Raw genomic sequence first — 24709 nt, forward strand, 5'->3', positions numbered from 1 at the left:
CAAAGCCATCCAGGCCTACATACTGAGACCCTGTCTCAAAACAAAACATGCCCAGACTTCAACTGCCCGTTTCTAGGTTAGGATCGAGGTGGTTCCCTCCAGTTCACCAGGATGCACTGAGAAACACAGAGCTTACCCCGATATTCAGGAAAGGGCCTGGCTCTTCAGTCTCTCACACACATCACTTCCGGGTCACTTCTGTGAACAACTATATTATGGTCTAAGTGTCAGGAGGAAATGTCCCCATGAGTCCCCACCCCTGGCTGAGTGGACAGATGATGGCCTCAGGGGGAGGGAGTCAATTTTCTTTAAGGATGTCAGGATTCCACTCCCAGACGTATATGGAGAGCACAAACTGGAGTTGATGGGTTAAAGTCAAAATGAAAAAGGACGTGAAGCTGGGCAGGGAGGTCGGGCTGGATCTGGGAGGAGCTAAGGGTGAATACGATCAAAATGCATTGTATGAAATTCTCAAACAAAACCAAACAAAAACACCCAAATATTTATTTAAAATTACAAGGTGGAAAAGTGAGTGGCGAGGTCACAGGAGGCAGACAGAAGAGCAGTAGACTACATTTACTGAATACTTACCAGACAGATCATATACAAAAGAGGCAGAACGGGCCCGGTAAGAACCCGAAGAATTAGATACACACACCAATTCTACCTAGTACTAAAACACACACTAATTCCACCTAGTGGAGAAGTATAAACTGTACAAGTTAGACTTTATAACAAAATTCTGATGTCTGCCTAAAGGAAAATAAACTACACATATAGTCCAATTTAAAAACCAAAAACAAAACTTTAAAAGTTGTGCTTAACATCATGGAATGCTATCCGCATCAGCTCTTAGAACCGGATGGATCCCCAGGGAAGAGGCTTGAGCAGTCTGAGTGCTGGGACTGCACTGCTGAGACACCCATGCCGGCGATCTCATGCACACGCAGCTCCTCCAGGGGACACCACAGCGTCGTCCGCACCGAGTCCGTGCTCCTGTGGAGCCGCCTGCTTCCGGCTCACCGACTACCAGCCCCTTAAATGTCTTTTGTCTGATCATCTTCTTCGAGTTTTCTGATTTCATTTTTTAAACAATTTATAGTTTCACGACTTGCTTTTAATCTTTCCTTAAGCTCTGCAATTTCGAAGCTTGTTTTTTTCTTGGCAGCTTCTAATTTTTCTCTGGTTTTCACTTCAAGTTCTGCAACTGAAGAAAAAGACTTGAGCAGAGAATTCCTCCTTCTTATGTTAAGATGCCCCACAGAAGAACAAACAGCGCTTCGTAATGCCACTGTTTGCAGGATGAGAGAGAGGTGGACAATTTAAGATACAGAACATGGAACAAGGTGGGCTGAGAGGGAAGGGGTCTAAACTCCCAACAGAGGCTCCAAGTTGTTTTCTGGAAAAACGAAACTGCAGCTACTCACAGCTAAGGCTTTGAGACATCATTTCTTTGTTTTCCTCTAGATACATATTACTTTGGACTAAGGGGCATACAAACCCAAGAAATGCCAGTGAACCAGCCAAAAATATTCTTAACTAATGCAAAGCAATTTACACAGCAAAATCATACCACCAAAATAAGCCTCTAGCTTTTTTTCCCAGAAAACCAAACCAAAACTGTTTAAATTTGAAATCTCGCTCCGCTAGCCACGACACATTTCTACACTCACTTCCTCACATGACATAAATTATAATTTGAGCAGACTGTGTGGGGTGTGTGCACGTGTGTGTGCAGGCCGAGATCAGCTTCAGGAGTGCTCCTCCGTCGCTCTCCACCTCACTGTTCTGAACCTGGCGCTCACGGACCGGGCAGGAACAGCGGCCAGCAAGCCCCAGTGACCGCCCCGTCCCTGCATGCCCTGCTGTCGGACGGTAGGCACAGAGACCGTAGACACCACATCCAGTGTTTCACAGAGGTGCTGGGATCCCAACTCGGGTCCTCGTGCACAAGCACCTACTTCACCAACCCGGCCACCTCCCCAGCCCCGTTCAGAAGATCTTAAATGAACCAACGTGTAGGAAGTCCCTAGAACACTGTGTGATCTATAAAACACTTTACTAACTATTATTACGACTATTTATGTTGGCAAAAGAACGTTAGTATTTAAAAATGTCCAGAGGCTGGTGATGTAGCTTGTGGCAGAGTATGATTAGGTGACGTGCTGGATTCAACCCCCAGCAATGCAAAAGCAAAACTTTTAGCTGGATACATTAAAAATTACCAAAGAAATGTCTTAACTACAAAATGAGATACAGTCACTTAAATATGCTAGCTGGCTAGTGTGGTACAGTCTTGACAATTAAAAACTCCTGCTTGCAGCCAACGTCTCCATCTTGTGGAAGCCTTAGGTAACTGCTGCTCACCAGTACAGCTGTTCCACAAATGTGAATAACTAACAGGCAGCTAGGTGGTACGGTGAAAAAAAACCCTAACTTTGAAATCACAAAGACTTGAGTTCAAACACATCCTCACCCCCTATGAGCTAAATCCAGCTATTTCTAAGTCCCCTTCATTTCTTCTACCATATGAAAGTTAAACCTAGGCATTTCTCACAGGCTTAAGGATTAAGAGAGCATCTATCACCTAGAAATGTACAGGGAATTAGTGACCGCTCTCCTTTATTTAGCTCATTAATGTCATCTCTGGTAACACACGGCTTGTTTTATTAACTCCTAAGGAATTTACCTCAAAAAAAGCCACTAACAACCAATTCCCTCGCCCCTTAGAACACACGGAGGCACTTACACTCTGTCTCGTGTTTATAGGCTCCTAATGTCAGCTGACGAGATGTTGTTAACAGCTGCTGCATCATTGCCGTTGGGTCTTGAAATATCTTAAGGGATAAAATGAGAAAAAAACCCAGTAACGCCAAAGGTCTCCAACTTAAGAGCTCTTAAAACTCAAGAGCGAGTTAATGTGTGCCACCATTCTCGCCGCTCTTAAAACGTAAGAGCGGCGAGAATGATATAAAGCTGCCAGGCCTTGTGACCTGAGTTCAGTCCCTGAAAGGAGAGAACCACCTTCCCAAAGCTGGACTTTGACCCCCACCGTGACTGAATGCTCTGGAAAGCCCGTCCTATGGAGTCTTACCATTTCATCGTAGAATTCCGAAACCACCGTCTTTTTCCCCAGCATTGCATTGGTGTCAGACTGGAACAGCTTTAGTAGGTGGTACAGAGTCACCTGTGAGACAGACGGGTGTCATGCAGTCAGTGATCCCATCAGCACCAGGAAACAGCCCTCCAGTCGGGCAGCCCTTCCCCGCCCTCCTTGGGCTTCTGAGACCCTCCAGGCCGGCCTCAAACTGGCTGTGCAGCAGAAGGTAGGCCGTGAACGCCCATCTCCCGCCTCCCTTCTCAATGCTGGGATTCCAAGCATGTGCCAGCAGGCCTGGCTGACCCTGTCGTTTCTTTAGCTGAATTATGGGACGGAATTAATAAATACAGCACGTTCCCGATCTTGCTTCAGTTGTAACGTAGGGGGCAAATCACCCAAACTTCCTGTCCTTTACTTTCCACCAGGTATCCCGTCGTCTGTCCACACTCCAGAGGTGAGGTGGGGTCTACACAAGCATCTGGAGAGTAACTATCCCAACCACCACACGGAAAGCTATGGGGATTTTAATCATTCTCTGTGAATATTAAGGTTTACAAACTGACTTGAGAACAAGGATTTTCCGCTGGGTATGGTGGACATTGCCTGTTACCCCAGTGTGGTGATATTGTGTTCCCCAAAATATTGTGCACTCAAACTTATTTGGGGTCAGAGAACAGAACAGCCACAAGATATAGAGGCCAGAAAATGGTGGCACACACGCCTTTAACCCTAGCATTCCAGAGGCAGAGATCCATCTGGATCTCTGTGAGTTCAAAGCCACACTGGAAACAGCCAGGCATGGTAACACATGCCTTTAATCCCAGGAAGTGATGGCAGAAAGCAGAAAGGTATTTAAGGTGTGAGGACCAGGAACTAGAGCCTGGTTAAGCTTTAGGTTTTCAAGAAGCAGTTCAGCTGAAATCCATTTGGATGAGGACACAGAAGCTTCCAGTCTGAAGAAACAAGATCAGCTGAAGAACTGGCAAGGTGAGGTGGCTGTGGCTTGTTCTGCTTCTCTGATCTTCCAGCATTCACCCCAATACCTGGCTTCAGGTTTATTTTTATTAATAAGACCTTCTAAGATTCATGCTACATCCCAGCATTTGGGAGGCTGAGGCAGGAGTGTTCCTGAGTTCTATGTCAGCAGCCTGGTTGCAGAATGAGACTGTGGGAGGCAGGGAGGTAGTTTTCTAAAGGAATAACCAATACTGAATCTCCAGTGGGCGCAAGATCCTCCACTAGGGGCATAACACCAGTCGGCAGGCGACTTCTCTGCCAAGGGCACCCTGCCTGTGAGCTCAGGTGCACTGGGGCCCCGGGAGAAGCTCTGTGCTGAAGCCTTCTCCTCCCAACAGAAGAGCTGGCAAAGCTGCACAGCTATGGTGAACCGTTCACACCAATCCAGAGGCCACACAACTCCCCACAAGGCTAGCTCACACCACTGTAAGGAAGCAGGACTCTTCCAAACAATCACAAAATAGGACGTGTACTCTGAAGAGGAAAATGAACAGATATCTGCCACTCCATTTAAACAAACAAAATCAGCTTACAGATGTCTGCCTTCTCTGGACGGGACTTAGCCAGTGGAAACACCCTGCCTTCAAAGGGCACGTTCCAGACTCAGACTACAGCTCAGCAGTACAAGGCTCTGGGTTTTCTCCTGGCTTGGGGTGGGATGGAGAGAGGGAGAAGGCAAACCCCCAGAGGATTACTAAACAACAGCAGACCATCTTAAATGAGAACATGAGTTACGTGGGCCACATTCAAGATGTATTTGATCATTTCCGGGACAGACAAACGCTGCAGAGACTCTGCAACCTGACAACACAGGGATGGAAACCGTGTGAGCACACCACACATACAAATAAATAAATGTAAGAAAGGTTTTTTTTTTTTTGGAAAAAAGAGAGAAGGCCATGGGGTGGCCGGGCCTATTGACCTTCCTTTCTTGCTGGATACCAAGACAAGAGATGGCACTGAAGGTGATGTCATGACAGACAATAAGCAAGGCCTGTGGGGGTCTACATCCATAGGGAAGGTGCCCTATACATCCAGAAGGGCCCACATCCCATTGGGCCTGGCTGACTCTGACTCCTGAATCACCTGGTTTCGGGCAGGTAGGATTTTCTGGTTTTTGGAGACAGGGTTTCTCTGTATAACAGTCCTAGCTGTCCTGGAACTCATTCTGTAGACCACGTTGGCCTTGAACTCACAGAGATCACCTGCCTCTGCCTGGAATTAAAGGCGTATGTGCGTGTGTGCGCACACGCCACCACTGCCCCGTGAATTTTCCGTTTTTGTTTTCATGAGAAGTCACCTGTAGGCCAGCCAACAAGTCAATGTGGAGCGGCAGATAACCTTTGACTCCTGTCTGTACCTCCCAAGTGTTGGATTTGCTGGGGTTTCTCACCACGCCCATTTTTAATTCTTCCATCTTTCTGTTTCTGTTACAGGGTCTTAGCCTGTGGCCCGGGCTGTGGCCACTAGGGTTGTAAGAACTGATCACATACAGTTTTGCTAGGACTCAGCCAACCCCCCGCCCCAACAATCTCAGTTTCTTTCTAAACAGAAAGAGCCTAAATAACATGGGAAATTTTAACTTGCAGCAGGATCACTAGGACTTCAGGTCCACGGAGATCATCTGAGCAAACCCCAGCTCCTCAGTAAGTATTCCACGTGCACATTCACTAAATGTCCTGTTTTCTACTGGCAAGGGTTAACATTACTCACGGGTCTTTCATTAGGGTCAATGAAGAATATTTTGATGATTATTTCAAATTCACCCCATCCGGTTTCAGTAATTTCATAGGGAGGCTTGGTAACGACTAGAGAGGGAGGAGAGAGAGACAATCGTAATTTCCGACTCCGTTCTTGCTCCTTTTATACTTATGTAGATGGCGACCCGAGACCTGGGACACACCTCTTAAAGGATTGCCATAGCTTTCATGTAGTTTAAACTGGATTTTCTTCACATACGCTGACATATCCTAAAACAGAGAGGAATCAGTTCTCCAGTGGAAACACACTTAGCACATGCACACAGTTTTATAAGGTATGCTTCCCTTTGAAGTTTACAGAACATAATTAAAACAGAACAGGAGTTAGCTGGCACAGTGAGACATGCCTGTAATCCTAGCTAAGGAAGGATGACTAAGGTTGAGGGTGGCCTGGGCAACTTGGCTAGACCCCACCTCAAAACGAAATGTTTAAAAAGGCAGGGATGTAGTTCAGGAAGCATGCTTGGTTTCTTCTCCCAAACACAGCAAACAAAACAAAAGCCAGTGATGATATGTGTACATGTGTGGGTGGATGTGTGTATGTGTGTGTGAGCATGAACATGCATGAGAATGTGCATGTAGGTGCCCAAGGAGGCCGGAGGCTCTGGACTTCCTGGGGCTGCAATTACGGGCACTTGTGAGCAGCCCTCTGCGGGTGCTGGGTCCGAACTCAAGTCTTCTGCATGAGCATTATTTGCTCTCAACTGCTGGGTCATCTCTCCAGCCCCTTATCTTAATCAGAAGACACTTTGAAAAACTCTTTCCATTCATTACACGAAGATAACAATTTTGATTTTATTTTTTTTCAGATGGGGTAGGAGTGGGAATTCTGTAATGAGCCCACTTCATTCTTGGAAAGTTACTACACAGAATTTTATAATTTGCTGTCATGTAAACAAAATGCACTTCAAAAAATAGCTGCAGAAAAAACAAACGCATACCTCATTTCTATATGGTTTTACATATACTGTCCACTGGTGGGTGTGTCCATCTTCTTCTCTTTTCTTCCCAAAATATCGGGCAACATTACCATAAACTATTGGCTTGACGATGGTAACCCCCTAAAAGAAAAGCAAGTTTAAAATCAGTAACTATTTTACCATCACCTGAATAGTGTGAGTACCCGCAGCTTGTTTTAGGAAACAGTGTCTAACTACTTAAGGGTTTAGTTAGAACAGGGATCTCCTCAACCCATCTTCACACTCATTTCATGTTAACACAAGAACCAAGTAATAAATTAATCACAACCTTCCCATCTGAGCGGCTGGAGAGACGGTCCAGCAGCTGACGCACTTGCTGCTCTTGCAGAGGACTAGGTTCAGTTCCAGCACCCACACGGCAGGGCAGCTCACAGTGCTCCCTACTTGAAATGTTAGTGATTGTGTGCACCTGTGTGCACATCTGTGTGCAGTACATGTGGAGCAGGGATGATCTGCAGTAGATTCTCTTCCTTCTACCATGTATGTCCTGGGGCCTGAACTCAGATCATCAGGTTTGGCGGCAAGTGCCATGGCTTGAAAGATGGCGTAAATGTTCTCATCTAAATCACCATGTAAGGCACGTGAGTATTTGACTAAAGAAAAACAATAAGTCTTCACAAACCTAAAAGCTAGGATACAGAATACAATTGCTAATTTGACTGGCATCACTTGCAGGTAAAGGTCTTTTGGATTAATCTATGGCTGTCTTTACCAAAGCCCAGCCCAAAAACCAAGGACAGTCCACGAGAGAATTTTTGGGCTTACTGCTGAAAGCTTGGTCCCCCAGCTGGGGGCACTGAGAGGTGACTGGATCACGAGGGCACTAACTTGTCAATGAATTAGTACACGAGGAGTCCACTGCTGAATGGTCTACTAGGAGGTGGGGCCCTGTGGGAGCAAGCAGGCCACTTGGGTTGGGTCTCTAAAAGGTCTATGTTGTTCTTGGCTCCCCCATCCCTTCCCCAGCTACGGAGATAAGTGGCTGTGCTCTGCCATGTGCTCCCTGCCATGATCTCCAGTCACGCCTCAAGCCTGTGACGGGCTAAAGGACCACAGGCAGAAAGAGACGAGGACAGCGGGGACAAATGGGGGCGTTTTATACTCTGTGTTATAGACACATTTGTATTTCATGTAATAGAGAGGGACCTGCATACCTTACTTAAATGCTTAGTATGTGCGTTGCTGATGGCTGGTTTGTTCTGATGGTTGGTTAAGTCCCCGTGGCCTAGATGCCCCTGGAAAAGGACAAGGTTGATACCAGCAGACTCTTACCTAGACTCAGCATTTCAAGAGGACAGGGAAGAGTGCAAGGGATGATAAGAAGAAAGATGCCTGACTACCTGGCCAGAGGGGCAAAACTAAGCTCAAAATGATGGACTTCCTTTCTCCTGCTCCGCCTAGGCAGTGTGTAGGGTGTTGATCTGCTGCCTTCTCCAACTGCTGGCTCTCTGAATAAAACAAACTTAAGGATCCAATTCCCGTTTCTGTTCACTGGCTTCCGTGGTGAGAGGCTGCACCAACTCAGGCGGTCTGGATTACGATACCTCTGAAGCCTAGAGCCTAAATGAACTGTTCTCCTTTAAAATGGTTCCTGTCTGGTGTTTTGTTACTAATCAACACAATGTGTTTAATACACATTACCCAAGACACAGCTACAACTAGAAAGTAGAACTCTCAATTCCAAAATGCTTAGGAAGAGACTTGAAAAATGGAATTAAGTATAAATGTTACAATGAATATTAATGAATGCAAGTATGGCAAAAAGAGTGACTTACAAATGGAATTAAGTATAAATGTTACAATAAATATGAATGGACATAAATATGGCAAAAATAGTAAATGTGGCACCTGGATGCTTGAAGCATGGTAGCTGATGGCCAGCAGCACATCTGCTACAGCTGTGCTCAGGTTGAGGATGTTTTCATCATTTCTGATTGATGTAAAGGCTGTACAGCTAGGTTATGATGGAAAACTGATATTAAAAATACCAAGTCTTGCACAGAGATCTGAGAGTAACTGTCCAATTATAGAAACATCCAAAGGACAAAGAGCACCTCAGTGTAGCAAAGAGTAAAGAAAGAAAAAGGAAGCCAGTCAGACAGTTAACTGAATCAAATCTGTCCGTCTACACTTAATTCTGGGTCAGTGAGATGACTCAGTAGACAAAGGTACGTGGTACTGTGCCTGAGGACCAGAGTGTGGTTCCCCAGGACTCCTAAAAGCTATCCTCTGCCCTCTACACCCATGCTGTTGCAAGCATGTACCCACATAAACAAACAAACAAACAATGTAATAGAAATGTTTTAAAGTGAATTCAAGAGAAGGCAAGCAGCTTTTTTGTGAGCCTGACCATGGCAAGAACTACTGATAGCACAGAGACCACCACAGACACGGCCTCAGGTTCAAGGCCTCACTGAACCGAGTACAAGGGTGCAGATCCGGTAAGCAAACAATACACAGGTGGTATGGTGGTGCAAGGAATTGTCCATTTGTCAGTAATGGAAAGGGGCTCACTTATGACTGGACATAAATCTCCTGGTCGAGATTTATCTATTGTGGTGGTAATCTAATTATACTGAAATGTGATTTTGATTGTATGTTAATAAATAAAGTTGCCCGGGGATCAGAGCTATTAGAGCCATAGCAAGAGTGTGGCGGTGGTGGCACACGCCTTTAATCCCAGAAAGCCAGCCTTTAATCCCAGGGAGTGGTGGTAGAAAGCAAAAAGATATATAAGGCGTGAGGACCAGAAACTAGAAGCATTTGGCTGGTTAAGCTTTCAGGCTTTGGAGCAACACAGTTCAGCTGAGAGCTATTGGGATGAGGACACAGAAGCTTCCAGTCTGAGGAAACAGGACCAGCTGAGGAACTGGTGAGGTGAGATAGCTGTGGCTTGTTCTGTCTCTTTAAATAGACGAACAGACAGGAAATAGAGCGCTCATTCGGGAAGCTGGGACACCGCAGGCGGAAGGGTGAGATTTTAGCTCTGAGCTCTGACCTCTCGGCTTTCTCTTTTGCATTATTTCTGTGTTTCTTATTTAATAAAACGGTTGGTTACATCAATAATCTATACTGGAAAAAAAAAAGAACTCTAAGAGCACACAGTAGTCAGCAAAGAGAAACAAGTGTCCAATTTTTTTTTTTTTTGGTTTTTCGAGACAGGGTTTCTCTGTGTAGCTTTGCGCCTTTCCTGGAACTCACTTGGTAACCCAGGCTGGCCTCGAACTCACAGAGATCCGGCTGCCTCTGCCTCCACAAGTGTCCAATTTTAAAGCCGTGCATGACCACTCTTGGTGTCTGAAGACTGCAGGCTTAACTTTCTCAAGTTATCCTGGACTAACATTAGAAACTTCCAGAACCTAACATGCACAAAGTAGAGAAAAGTTTTCACATTAACCCTTTGCTCTGCCACTTCAAAATTGGCTCAAATCTTTACCGAAAGGTTAGGCAAATGTACACCTCCACGAAGCCTCTTATGCCAACATGAACAAAATCTGGCATTTCTTCCTCCTACTACATTCCAGTGGCTTTAAGACCGCTGAGAAATTCTCACTTTAGATTCAATATTAAAACAGCTATGGATGCATGGACACTATGATTAAGGTAATCTAAACATAATAGGAAGCTGATAAAGATAAAAAAAAAAAACTAAGTAGACGGTGTAAAAGTAATTTCTTTTGAGAAAAATAACTCCCGTGATGGATTTGTCAGTAGGAGTTAAAGGGGGAGGGCGCATCAGGAACCAGCTGATCCTGCCTTAAAAATTAACCGGGGGATGTAGGAAGATGGGAGGGTTGCGAGCTGGAGAGATGGTGCAGCGCGAGCTGGGGGACCCGAGACTGACACCCCCTCCACATGGTGACATCAGAGAACCGACGCCTGCAAGCGGTCCTCTGACCGCTACCCCGCTATCCATCATACACGTACGATGCTAAAATAAAAAGTGTGGGAACTAAATGTCACAATCTCCAACACTACGGAGGAGACACCCGTTCACTAAACACGAACGCCGCTAAGTGCTCCTGGGATGATTTCGGGAATGACAACCCTGGGCGACTCTCTCTACCCAAGGCTCGGCCACAGGCCGTCCAAGCCAACCCCGGAACCTTTGTTTATCGGCGGGACGGAAGGGAGGGGACGAGGGGACCAGGGGGCCAATGAGCGCCAAGCGGCGCGGGGCCAGCCGGATGGGAGCCCGGGGGACCTCCCCCCTCCCCTCGGCGCGCCTCCGCGCCGCGCCTGCGCACTGACCTTCACTCTCCCGCCGGAGTCAGGCCCAAATTCCGCCATTCTCTTGAACATATTGTCCCAGGGAAGGAGCCGCGGCCGCCAGGGAAAGAGCTCAGGCCGGCGGGGTCGCCGCTCCCCTCAACAGGCCCAGCCCGGGCCCCAGGGGTTCAGGCTGGAGCGGGGCGAGTCACTTGGGCAGCACGGGCACGCGGCGGCGGCGGGCGGACGGCCACCTCCTCCACACGCGCGGCGTCCGGCTCGGCCATTCAGCCCCGCGGTGGGAGAGCGGAGCGTAAGGAGCGGGGGAGACCGCGGCGCGTGCGCAGTGCGCGACGGCCGCGGGCGCGCACTGCGCACGCGCAGTGCTGCTGCTGCTGCAGAGAGCCGGTCCGGGAATGGTCGAGTGGTAGAAAATCAACCGAAACTCACCACACCACCCACTTTCCAAAAGCCGTTACTATGAAAGACAGGTTTAAAGCAGCAAACGTTTCAAGAAGAACTCGGGGGCTGGAGAGGTAGCTCCGCGATGAAGAGCACTGGGTGCTCTTCCGGAAGTCCCGAGTTCTGGGGGGATCCTCTGCTGGTGTGCAAGCGTACACGCAGGCAGAACACTACAGTAATAACTAAATACATTTTTTTTTTCTTTTTAAAGAAGAAGAACTCAGAAAACAGGAGCTCAGGAAACAATAAAACACGACCCGCAATGCGTAACTCACAGACAAAAGAAACTATCACATGCTTGTAACAAGTTTGATGCTACAATTAGAGTGCTCTAATAAATCATTAGAGGGGAAATTGTATTAGGAAATAAAAATGTGATTGCACTAAGAACACATTTACTAGGAGAGCTAAGAGATGTTCTCCGTGTATATTGAGGCCCAGGGCAATGGCAAGAAGCCTCCTGGAGGGAGTGTGGCTGTTGGGGAAACAGAACACACTGCCCTGTCTTGGAGGTCAGCGGAGGAGCCTGCTGCTTCTGAATGATGACCTCAGCTTCAGCAATAACCACTCAAAGTCCGTCTCAGGCAGAGACTGGACCTAAGCTAAGGGCTCCCATTTTTTTCCCCTTGTTTTTATTTTATTTTATTTTATTTTATTTTATTTTATTTTATTTTATTTTATTTTATTTTATTTTATTTTATTTTATTTTATTTTATTTTTTGACTGTAGTTTCTTGAGACACTTGAAAATTCCTGCACAGGAATATTTTTTTGCTTGTATTGAATCAGATCTTTCCTCATTCTGTAGGCTGCCTTTTTATCTTATTGACAGTGTCCTTCACCTAACAGAAGCCTCTCAGTTTCAGGAGGTCCCATTTATTAATTGTTGCTCTCAGTGTCTGTGCTACTGGTGTGATATTTAGGACATGGTCATCTGTGCAAATGCTTTCAAGACTACTTCCTACTTTCTCTTCTCTCAGGGTCAGTGTTACTGGATTTATGTTGAGGTCTTTGATCCACTTGGACTTGAGTTTTGTGCATGGAGATAGATATGGATTTATTTGCATTCTTCTACATGTAGATATCCAGTTATGCCAGCACCATTTGTCGAAGATGCTTTCTTTTTTCCATTGTATAATTTTGGCTTCTTTGTCAAAAATCATTTGTTTGTAGGTGTGTGGATTAATGTCTGTTTTTATGCCAATACCAGCTGTTTTTATTATTATAGCTCTATAGCAGAGCTTGAAGTCAGGGATGGTGATATCTCTGGAAGTTCCTTTATTGTATAGGATTGTTTTGACTATCCCAGGTTTTTTGGTTTTCCATATGAAGTTGAGAATTGTTCTTTCAAGGTCTGTGAGGAATTGTATTGGGATTTTGATGGGGATTGCATTGAATCTGAAGATTGCTTTTGGTAAGACTGCCATTTTTACTATGTTAATCCAACCTATCCAAGAACATTAGAGATCTTTCCATTTTCTGATATCTTCTTCAATTTCTTTCTTCAAAGACTTAAAATTCTTGTCATACAGGTCTTTCATTGGTTTGATTAGAGTTACCCAAAGATATTTTATCTTATTTGTGGCTATTGTAAAGGTGATGTTTCTCTGATTTCTTTCTCAGCCCATTTATCATTTGTATATAGGAGGGATACTGATTTTTTTGAGTTTATCTCATATCCAGCCACATTACTGAAGGTATCTATCAGCTGTAGTAGTTCCTTGGTGAAATTTTTGGGTTCACTTATGCATACTATCATATCATCTGCAAATAGTGCAAGTATGACTTCTTCCTTTCCAATTTGTATCTCCTTCATCTCCTTTTGTTGCCTTATTGCTCTAGCTAGAACTTCTAGTACTATATTGAATAGGTATGGAGAGAATGGATAGCCTTGTCTTGTTTCTGATTTTAGTGGGATCGCTTTGAGTTTCTCTCCATTTAGTTTGATGTTGGCTGTCAGCTTGCTGTATATTTTGCCTTTATTATGTCTAGGTGTGTTTCTTGTATCCCTGATCTCTCCAAGATCTTTATCATGAAGGGGTGTTGGATTTTGTCAAAGGCTTTTTTAGCATCTAATGAGATGATCATGTGTTTTTTTTTCTTTCAGTTTGTTTATATGGTGGATTACATTGACAGATTTTTCATATGTTGAACCATCTCTGCATCTCTAGGATGAAGCCTACTTGATCATGGTGGATCTTTTTTTTTTTTTTAAATGTGTTCGTGGATTCAGTTTGCTAGTATTTTACTGAGAATGTTAATACAATGTTAATGAGGGAGATTGGTTTATAATTCTCTTTCCTAGTTGCATCTTTATGTAGTTTGGGTATTAGGGTAACTGTAGCCTCGCAAAAAGAGTTTGGCAATGTTCCTTGTTTCTATTATTCAGAACAATTTCAGGAGTATTGGTATTAGCTCTTCTTTGAAATTCTGGTAGAATACTGTGCTGAAACTATCTGTTCCTAGGCTTATTTTGGTTGGGAGACTTTTGATGACTGCTTCTATTTCCTTAGGTGTTATAGGTCTATTTAAATTGTTTATCTCATCTTGATTTAATTTTGATATGTGGTACCTATCAAAAAAAGTCCATTTCTTTTATATTTTCCAATTTTGTGGATTACAGATTTTTGAAGTATGACCTAATGATTCTCTGGATTTTCTCAGTGTCTATTATTATGTACCCCCTTTCATTTCTGATTTTGTTAAGTTGGATATTCTTTCTCTGTTTTTTGGTTAGTTTGGAAAAGGGTTTGTCTATCTTGTTGATTTTCTCAGAGAACCAACTCTTTGTTTCATTGATTCTTTGTATTGTTCTCTTTGTTTCTATTTTATTGATTCAGCCCTCAGTTGTTTTTTTTTTTTTTTTTTTTTTTTTTTTGGTTTTTCGAGACAGGCTTTCTCTGCGTAGCTTTGCGCCTTTCCTGGAGCTCACTTGGTAGCCCAGGCTGGCCTTGAACTCACAGAGATCTGCCTGGCTCTGTCTCCCGAGTGCTGGGATTAAAGGCATGCGCCACCACCACCCGGCTCAGCCCTCAGTTTGATTATTTCCTGTCATCTACTCCTCCTGGTGAGTTTGCTTCTTTTTCCTCTAGAGCTTTCAGGTGTGCTGTTAAGTTGCTAGTGTGAGATCTCCAGCTTCTTTATGTAGGCATTTAGTGCTATGAACTTTCCTCTTAGCACTGCTTTCATAGTGTCCCATAAGTTTGGGTATGTTGTGCATTCATTTAGTTGAATTCTAGGAAGTCTTTAATTTCTTTATTTATTTCTTCCTTGAACCAGTGGAGATTCAGCTGAGTGTTGTTCTGTTTCCATGAGTGTGTACGCTTTCTGCATTTTGTGTTATTGTTGAATTCTAACTTTAAACCATGGTGGTCTGATAGAGTACAGGAGCTTATTCCATTTTTTTGTATCTTTTGAGATTTGTTTTGTTACCAAGTATGTGGTCAATTTTAGAGAAGGTTCCACGGGGTGCTGAAAAAGAATGTATATTCTTTTGTGTTTGGGTAAAATATTCTATAGATATCTGTTAGGTCCATTTGGGTTATAACATCTTTTAGTTCCTTTATTTCTCTGCTAAGTTTCTATCTGGCAGAACTGTCCATTGGTGAGAGTGGGGTGTTAAAGTCTCCCACTATTAGTGTGTGGGGTTTAATGTGTAATTTGAGCTTTAGTAATGTTTCTTTTACAAATGGAGGTGCCCTTGTATTTGGGGCATAAATGTTCAGAATTGAGACTTCATCTTGATGGATTTTTCCTGTGATGAACATGAAATGCCCTTCTTCCTATCTTTTGATTGATTTTTGTGTGAAGACTATTTTTTTAGATATTAGGATAGCTACACCAGCTTGTTCTTAGGTCCATTTGATTGGAAGGTTTTTTCCCTACTCTTTACTCTGAAGTAATGTCTGCCTTTGAGGTTAAGGTATGTTTCTTGTATGCAGCAGGATGGATCCTGTTTTCATATCCATTCTGTCAGTCTGTGTCTTTTTATAGGCAAATTGAGTCCATTGATATTAAGGGATATTAATGACCAGTGATGATTGTTAATTCCTGTTATTTTTTGGTGGTAGTGTGTGTGTTTCCCTTCTTTGGGTTTTGCTGGTGTGAGGTTATCTATTGCCTGTGTTTTGGTAGTTACAGCTAACTTCCTTGGGTTGGAGTTTTTCTTCTAGTACTTTTTGTAGGGCTGGGTTTATGAATATGTAATGTTTAAATCTGGTTTTGTCATGGAATATCTTGTTTTTTTTTTCCATCTATGGTGATTGAAAGCTTTGCTGGGGATAGCAGCCTGGGATGGCATCCATGGTCTCTTAGTATCTTCAGAACATCTGTCCAGGACCTTCTGGCTTTCAGAGTTTCCATTGAGAAGTTGAATGCAATTCTGATAGGTAGCTTTTATATGTCTTTATATATATATTTTCCTTTGCTGTTCTTAATATTCTTTCTTTATTCTGTATGTTTACTGTTTTGACCATTATGTGGCAAAGGGCCTTTTTTTTGTGGTCCAGTCTATTTGGTGTTCTGTAAGCTTCTTGTCCTTTCATAGGCATGTTTTTCTTTAGGGTGGGAAAGTTTTCCTCTATAATTTTGTTGAACATATTTTCTATGCCTTTGAACTGGAATTCTTCTCCTTCTTCTATCTTTATTATGTTTGATCTTTTCATGGTGTCTCAGATTTCTTGGATGTTTTGTATGAATAATTTGCCAGATTTAACATTTTCTTTGACAGATGAATCTATTTCCTCTGTTGTATCCTAAACTCCTGAGATTCTCTCTTCCATTTTTTTTATTCTGTTGGTTATGCCCGCCTCTGTAGTTCCTGTTCATTTACTCAAATTTTCCTTTTTTTTTTTTTGCATTCCCTCAGTTTGTGTTTTCTTTATTGCCTCTATTTCAATTTTCAAATATTGAACTGTTTCCTTCACCTGTTTGATTGTTTTTTCTTGGATTTCTTGACTTTCTTAAAGAGATTTCTTGATTTCCTCCAATTTTTTGTTCATCTTTTCCTCTATTTCTTTAAGGGAGTTTTTCATTTCCTCTTTGAGGGCCTCTATCATCTTCATAAAGTTGTTTTTGAGGTCATTTTCTTCTGGATCATCTGCTTTGGGGTGTTCAGGTCTTGCTGTTGTAGGATCACTAGGTACTGGTGATACTTTATTGCTCTTTTTGTTGTTTAATGTGTTCTTACACTGTTATCTACCCTTTTCTTCCTTTAATCCAAACAGGTGGAGCTCCAGGTCACTCACCTTCCAATTGGTCCAGGTGAGGCCTCTGCCTCCTATTGTTGCTTTTCTTCCCAATCTGTCCAAGAGGGGGCCCTATGGCTCTGGTGGTCACTGGTGCCGCAGGAGATGATGGTTGGTGAATGGGTGGGGGTAGGAGGAGGTTGATGTCTGGTCTCTAGGGCTGCAACGGCTGCGGGGAGGAGCACAGAATGTGCCCTCTGGTCCTAGGGGCTAAAGAATTGGGCTGACCAGTCCAGAGATCAAGGCCTTACCTGTTCCCAGTTGGTGCAGGGTGGGCATATGGCTCTGGTGGTCACGTGCTGCCCATAATTCTTACCTATATTTAGCCGCATGGCTTGGTACCTTTTCTTAGTTCGGCATTCTCTTCTTGCTTCCTCTGCATCTGGCTGGTGACTCCTCACTCTGCCCTTCCTCTTCCCAGCATTCTCCTAGTCTGCTTGCTCCACCTATACTTCCTGCTTGGCTAATGGCCAATCAGTATTTATTAAACCACTTTGAGTGACAAATCTTTACAGTGTATAAGAGCATTATCCCACAGCAGTGTATTTTAATCTTCCAAATTCTGCAAAATGAAACCCATCCATCTACCAAATTTCATTTCTTTGTGTACCTTTAGGATTACTTCCTGTGGGTAATGGAGTTTAGTTATAGAAGGAACAAGTAGGACATTTTTTAACAATTTCCTTGGCTTGTTTTCAAGTGATGGAAAAGTCCCTTTTCAAACCTTTGCTTTTTACATGGTGTTTCTTATGAAATTCTAAGGCCTCTAGCATATTACCCACTAATAACTGATCAATCTCATCATTACCTTGTGCTAGAGGACCTGGCAGACCCATATGGGATCTGATGTGTGTTATATATATAAGATATTTTCTATTTCTGATGATTTCCTGTAATTGTATAAATAGTGAAGTTAATTATGTATTAATAGGAATAAATTCAGCAATTTCAATATGTAAAACAACTCTGTGAATATTGAGAGTCAGTAACTATATTGAGAGATTCTGTGAAGTCCATAAATACCATAAGAATGGTGCACAGTTCCAACTTTTGTACAGAATTGTAAGGGCTTTGAAAAACTTTAATTAAATCTCCTGATTTATTTCCTGATTTTCCTAATTTATTTGCATTGGTATAGAATGTAGGGACTCCAGAGATTGGTTTCTGCCATACAATGTGAAGAAGGATCTATTCAGTTCTTTTTATGAATTTTATTCTCTTGCTTTTGTGATAACAGTTGTTAATCTCTCTCAAAAAATTACTACAGGATCCTTGCCAGTATTCATTATCTTTCCATAAAGAGGAAATTTACTCATTAGTTAAAGGTACTCCATTTTCTGATGAATTCATTCTTGTTAATTGATGAAGTCCTAATTTTCCTTTTAGGATCAAATCAGAGATCTTTTCCACATATGTCTTCAATTTCTTACTCAGTTTATGTGGTAGAAATATCCATTCCAATATAATATCTTCCCTTTGCATCAAAGTCCCTGTAGGGGAATGTCTGGAGGGTAATATGACCAGAATGCAGTTAAGTTCTGGATTCATATGATCCACATGTGCCTCTTATATTTTCTTTTCTACTAGATCCAGTTCCTTCTCAGCTTCAGTTGATAATTCTCTTGGACTATTTAAGTCCTTGTCCTCTTTTAGAGTATTGGCTAGATTTACTAGTCCATCTTGAGATATTCCAGTGATAGTCTGTAAGTTGGAAATGCTTTCTAACAATTTTTGAAAGTCATTAAGAGTCAACAATTGATGTTTCCTGAGTTGTACCCTTTGAGGTATAATTTTTTGTAGATCTTATATCCTAAGTAATTAAAGACTTTCTTATTTGTATGTTTTCATGAGCAATTTGTAAACCCCAGCGAGGCAAAACTTACTTTACTTCTTCAAACATGCTTTCTAAAGCATATGATTTCAGATCAGCTAATAAGATATCATCCATGTAATGGTAAATTACAGATTGTGGAAATTATGCACAAAATATTTACAATGGGTTTGTCCAAAATATTGGTGTAGGGTGGGTCTATTTAACATTCCCTGTGGCAGGACCTTCCATTGATATCTGTTGACTTGCTGGGAATTATTATAAGTAGGTACTGTGAAGGCAAATTTTTCTCTATCCTTTTCTTGTAGAAGTATGCTTAAAAAACAGTTTTCTAAGTCAATAACTACAATGGGCCATTCTTTGGGTAACAGAGTGGGTAAAAGCATCTCATTCTGCAGGGAGCCCAAAGGCTGAATTACTTTATTAATGGCTCTCAGATCTGTCAGCATTCTCCACTTAGCAGATTTCTTTTTAATAACAAATATAGGAAAATTCCAAAGGCTGGTATATTCTTCAGTATGTTGAGCATTTAACTGCTCCTGAACCAGCTGTTCTAAGGCTTGTAGTTTCTCTTGTGTCATAGGCCATTGTCCAACCCAAATAGGTTTATCAGTAAGACATTTTAAAGGTGGGGTCATTGGTATCTCTGAGAGTTCAATGGCAGTTGTGCTCTGTTTATGTACAGCCTGAATCATTAGTGGCTGTGTTTTATGGTGCCTTATAATATTATTCATAGATACATGAATTGGTCTGTAGGGAGCCGCTATTCAAAGATGGCGCTGGCTTCCTGGTAGCCTAGCTGTAAACAACTCCATATTTGGCTATGATGCACGAGTATGGTAATTGGCCTTATGTCCTCAGCCTATCCCGTGGCTCCCCGTGCTTGCCTTCTGGCGGGACCCAATCACAGTACGGCACGTTTGCCTGATTCCCTTTATAAGCAGCGGCAGTTTAGTCCTCGGGGCCCCTCACCTCCCGCTCTCCCTTAATCAAGAGGCGCTCCAATAAAGTGTGTTCTGAGAAGGATCCTCGCATGGTGGTCGTTCTTCCTCGCTGGCCGAGGAGCGCGCCGCAACTGGTGCCGAAACCCGGGACGGGAAGGAAACTTCGGACACCAGGTGAGGGGTCGAAGAGGATTCAGAACTCAGCACACGGAGCGGTGACGTCGGTAAGTTCTCCAGGTATGCTGATTGCTGGGATTAATCCGTTTGTGCTTGCTCTTGTGTTCATTCTTATGACAATTGTTGTTCTTCTTTGCTGTTTTGCACATGCATGTCTTAAGGAAGGACGCAATGTGGAAATCATTAGAGAGGGACGCAAGGCATTAATTAAGCACCAGGATAGTCTATCAGAATCAGACTTTAAAGGGGAGAACTTAAGTAGGCCTAAAAAGAAGAAAGAAAAGAATAAAGAAAAGGAAAATGGAGAAAATAAGCCAGAGAATGAAGGAAATTCAGAAAAGAAAGGGAACCCTTTGTATCTAGTATTAGAGAAATTTGCAAAACTTGATTTATCTGATAATGAATTAGATTCAGATGAGGAGGAAAATTTAGAGAAAGCCACCGCTGAATATGAGGAAGAGAAATACGGGTGGCGGTGGCGGCCTCCTCCTTATAATATTTCTGCTGGGGTGAATGTGGAACCAACGGCGCCTTCGGGACCACATCCACCCCCGGCAACACCTTCGAGTCTGCAAACAGGTGGAGGTTGTCATTTTATCAGGAGAGACACCTGGGCGCAGCTAGCGTCCGCGTTTCCAGTCTTTGAAGATCCGCAAACAAACAACAGATATCATGAACCTGTGCCTTATAAACAATTAAAAGGCCTGGTAGAGGCTGCTCGAGCTTACGGAGTAACAGCCAGTTCTAGTGTGCAGTTTCAGAATGGTTCCCAAGTAGCAAATTTGTCTAAACGATTGTCCAGTTATCTTATAGGAAATTGGTCCGGAGAATTTGAAGAGACCTTGGAGAAACTGAGAGTGGCAGTGGTGACCATCAACTCCACACAAGTGGACCTCAGCATGGCAGAGGGACTGTCCTCCTGGATTGCTTCTACCTTCTCCCTGTTTAGAATGGGTGGGGGTAGGGTATATTTTTGGCATGCTGCCTTGGAGGATGCGTGTTTTGTCTGTGGTTGGTCTGCCGTTTGCAAGCACGTACTAAAAAAGGACAAGGTCATTATCACTCAAGCATTAGCCGCTTTGGAGTGTGGCTCCTCCCCCCAGATCTGGCTTTACCTAATATCCACACAGCCTTTGCACCCCCAGGACTGGTTAGTCCATTGCACTTGGGAAGGCATGTGGACAGCTTTCACATACTTGTATTGAGCACAGGATGCCAGGCTCGTGCACTGCACTTGAAGTGTAGGACATTTTCCTTCCTTCAAGGAGAGCAAGTCTGACTGCATATGGAGTCACATAGCCCTTGCACCCTTAGGACTGGTTAGTCCATTGCACTTGGGAAGGTATGTGGACAATTGTTACATGCATAGCCTTTGCACCCCAGGGACTGGTTGGTCCATTGCACTCGGGAAGGTATGCAGGCAATTATGCACAGTTAACTCATCCTCGATCGGTCAACACATCATGAGGTGGGGACCTGATCGGATGAAATACTTGTGTTGCAGAAATCAGACCTATACTCTCTCCTGCTGCTTAATTAATAAAGAGGGGGGAGATGTAGGGAGCTGCTATTCAAAGATGGCGCTGGCTTCCTGGTAGCCTAGCTGTAAACAACTCCATATTTGGCTATGATGCACGAGTATGGTAATTGGCCTTATGTCCTCAGCCTATCCCGTGGCTCCCCGTGCTTGCCTTCTGGCAGGACCCAATCACAGTACGGCACGTTTGCCTGATTCCCTATATAAGCAGCTGCAGTTTAGTCTTCGGGGCCCCTCACCTCCCGCTCTCCCTTAATCAAGAGGCGCTCCAATAAAGTGTGTTCTGAGAAGGATCCTCGCATGGTGGTCGTTCTTCCTCGCTGGCCGAGGAGCGCGCCGCATTGGTCTATATTCCACTTCTGAGATTGGAGGAATTTTAATCTGGGTGTTCCATTGCTTTAACAGATATTGACCCCAAAGATTCACCGCTACATTAGTCACATATGGCTTCAGCTGTCCTCTCTGTTCTTCTGGCTCTATGCATTTAACCCATCTCATACTTTTTTTTAAAAAAAATATGGAATATAGTTCCAATCCCTAGAAATTGAACATCTACCCCTTGAAGAGCCCAATTCGGATGCTATGATTTTGGCATAATTATAGTCATATCCACACCTGTGTCCACTAAGCCTTCTAGAATAATATTAATTTGTAGTCTAACCTTTGGTGTTTGTTCATTTATGAAAGTCTACCAAAATATTCGTTTTATGTTGTGTTTTGGGGTTTTTGATCCATCTATCAAAGCTGTTCTATCATCCAGTGCAGTATTGTTCTTTACATTAGGCACTGGACTATTTAATTGTCCTTGGGAGGAATTTCCTCTACAATGACTGGAAATGACTGGACAACATTTGATTTGGGGGCCTGAGAGAGGCCCCAAGGTGTTTCCTAATGGTAAAGGCTTGCCTTGTATGTCTCTTTTTGATCTGCATTCATTAGACCAATGTTGGCTTTTTCCACATCATCTACATAATCCAGAAGGTTGGGGTCTCCTATTGGGTTATTTCTAGAGAATCATTGCTTCTAGGAGAACCATGTATACAATTTCATCTCATATGGCCTGGTGTACCACAGTTAAAACATTTGGTACTTTGATGCCTCCTTCCACCTTTGAAAATCGCTCTCCTCATTACAATAGTTAAGAGACTCAATATTGTTCCATGTTATATCCATTCTTCTGTGGGTGCTGATCTGATCTCTAAAGGTGCTAGTATCCTTTTGCATTCTATATTAGCATTATCAAAATCCAAAGATTGAGTTAATACTTGTCTTAATTCTTAGTCTGATATTGTTTTGTTTATAACCTTGGTCAATCTTTGTAAAATATTAGTAAACTATTCTTTTCACCCCTGGAAGACCTTCATATATAGTTCAGTTGGTTTCCCTGGTTCTGGAATCTTTTCCCAAGCATTTATGGCTGCTGTTTAGCATATGTATAATGTATGCTCATCAAAAGTAGATTGTGCATTAATATCGGTGAAGTAGCCTTCACTAAGAATTTGATCTTGGGAGATATCAAAACCTCTAATCTTTTCTTGTTGCTTAAGGACCTTAGCTTCAGCTCTCAACCAGCTTTTCCATTGTAACTGCTGGCTACATTTTAACACAGCTGGTTATAACTGATTTCAATAATTTAGCATGATCCTGTTTCTAGAAGACCATGTATTTAACATCTGTTTCACACAGTCTTTCAATCCCTCATATGAATAGGCTGCCAGATATATCCTACACATCCTTCAGGATGTTTATCATTTGCTGGCTTTTCACAAACGGTGACAGGGTAAACCACAGTATGAGCGGCCCCTGTTGTTTCCTTTGGCAAGCCGTCTCTAACTCTGTAAGGTACTGGCAATGTTATAACTTCTATAGCATTGACCATTTGCTTGTTATCATCCTTATTCTCCGTTCTAGCAGACTCTTCCAAAGTCTGAAATCGATTAATCACAGCTTTATCTAGAGTTTGTACCTCCTGTAATGTAATTCTATTGTAATGTAATTCTAATGTAATGATTCTAGTGACTTCATGGAATCAAACGATTTTTTTTATGTTCATCAGAAACATGATTCCAAAGACTTTATTCTATCGATTCATGATGACTGTTCCTCCTTAGAAATTATCTGTATGGCATTAAGGTTGCTCTGAAGATGTACTGTTTTATTCATTAGATATTCACATTTATTATCAATATAATTAAATCTGGTTGTCAGCAGACTGAAGTTCTGTTGGTAAATTAGCAGATTCCAAAATAAATAAATAAATAAATAAAAGAATACTTTTGTTTAAGTTCTCATTATCACGTTGCAAAGTCTGTATGTATGAGTCTCATTAATGTCTCATTTTTGATGTTTTTATTAAACCAGCTTTTAAATGACATGAAATGAATTACTATGCTAATTGCCAATATGGTGGAAATTGTATACACCCCAGGATGGTCATCTATATCTCATAAAATTTCATCCATAGTATAAACAGAAGTTTTTTATTTCCTGAATGGTTATATTATCTACATGGCATGAGAGAGACTTAAAAATTTGTAAAGAAACTTTTTTGTATATATGTACTTATGTATGTATGTATGTATGTATGTATGTATGTATGTATGTATGTATGTATCAGTTTAAGGTGTAAAGTTATCAATAATTTACCTCAGATAAGATCCTTGAGAGATTGTTCCAAGTGTCCAGCTGTTCCAGATATAATTAACCAGGTTGGGCAAATTTTGGGTGTAGTAGCGATATTCGGCCAGCAGGTGTCATGCTAAAAGCGGGTCTGGCACGAGCTGACTCAGCTCCTGAATGAGCTGCTGTGAATTAAACACTTAAGCCAGGCAATCCCACCCGTGAGTAATGAGCAGAGAAAACAGGATCACAACAAATGCGGCAGCACATCGAACAGTGGGAAGCACCACCTGGGACTCCTGCAGACAGCTCCGAGGCTGGAGGCGCGCTGGGGCTGGCTGCATGCATGTGCCTGCAAAGGTGGCTGTGTACAAAATGGTGGCAGCGGTGGGTAGGAGCAGTTATTTCAAAAGATGTAGTTGGCAGCAGCCACACTGAATTGTTTTAAAAGTAAAGAAACAGTGCCTTCAATGCCACTACCCACCCACGCAGTTGGTTAGTTTGCGGGTGATGTGTCTGGTGCTCAGCTTTGATCCCTGACCCAGGATGCAGCTGCGCCATACAGCTGTGCTGGTCTGGCGAGTGCCAAAGGCACCTGTTCTGGGAGGCCCGGCTAGCTCAGTGGGTAGAGCATGAGACTCTTCATCTCAGGGTAGTTGGTTTATGCTCCAGGTTGGGTGCCAGATAAAGCAAGAAATCCACGGAGTCTACTTAAAGGGCAAAGTGATTTGTTAAGAAAGGAAAGCTCACGAGACAGAACAGTGGAATTGTTGCAGGGTCCTAGAAAGGTGAGGCATGGTCCCACACTGTTCTTCCTCCTGAGATTGT

The 24709-nt window shown here is 42.9% G+C and overlaps 1 protein-coding gene and 1 long non-coding RNA gene across 2 annotated transcripts in view; both read right to left on the reverse strand.

The window, feature by feature from the left end:
• LOC143269166 (uncharacterized) overlaps positions 1-24709 on the reverse strand; it is a 280184-nt gene that overhangs the window by 210042 nt on the left and 45433 nt on the right. The gene's annotated exons all lie outside the window — the stretch shown is intronic.
• On the reverse strand, positions 489-11385 carry Yeats4 (YEATS domain containing 4). The gene is made up of 7 exons (XM_006988996.4): positions 11109-11385; positions 6819-6938; positions 6021-6087; positions 5831-5925; positions 3095-3187; positions 2750-2837; positions 489-1207 (listed from the first exon to the last, which is right to left on the reverse strand). The coding sequence occupies exons 1-7, from the start codon at positions 11157-11159 to the stop codon at positions 1038-1040; spliced, it is 684 nt and encodes a 227-aa protein (XP_006989058.1). The 5' UTR covers positions 11160-11385; the 3' UTR covers positions 489-1037.

This window comes from Peromyscus maniculatus, chromosome 18 (assembly GCF_049852395.1).
Source record: "Peromyscus maniculatus bairdii isolate BWxNUB_F1_BW_parent chromosome 18, HU_Pman_BW_mat_3.1, whole genome shotgun sequence".
NCBI lineage: Eukaryota > Metazoa > Chordata > Mammalia > Rodentia > Cricetidae > Peromyscus > Peromyscus maniculatus.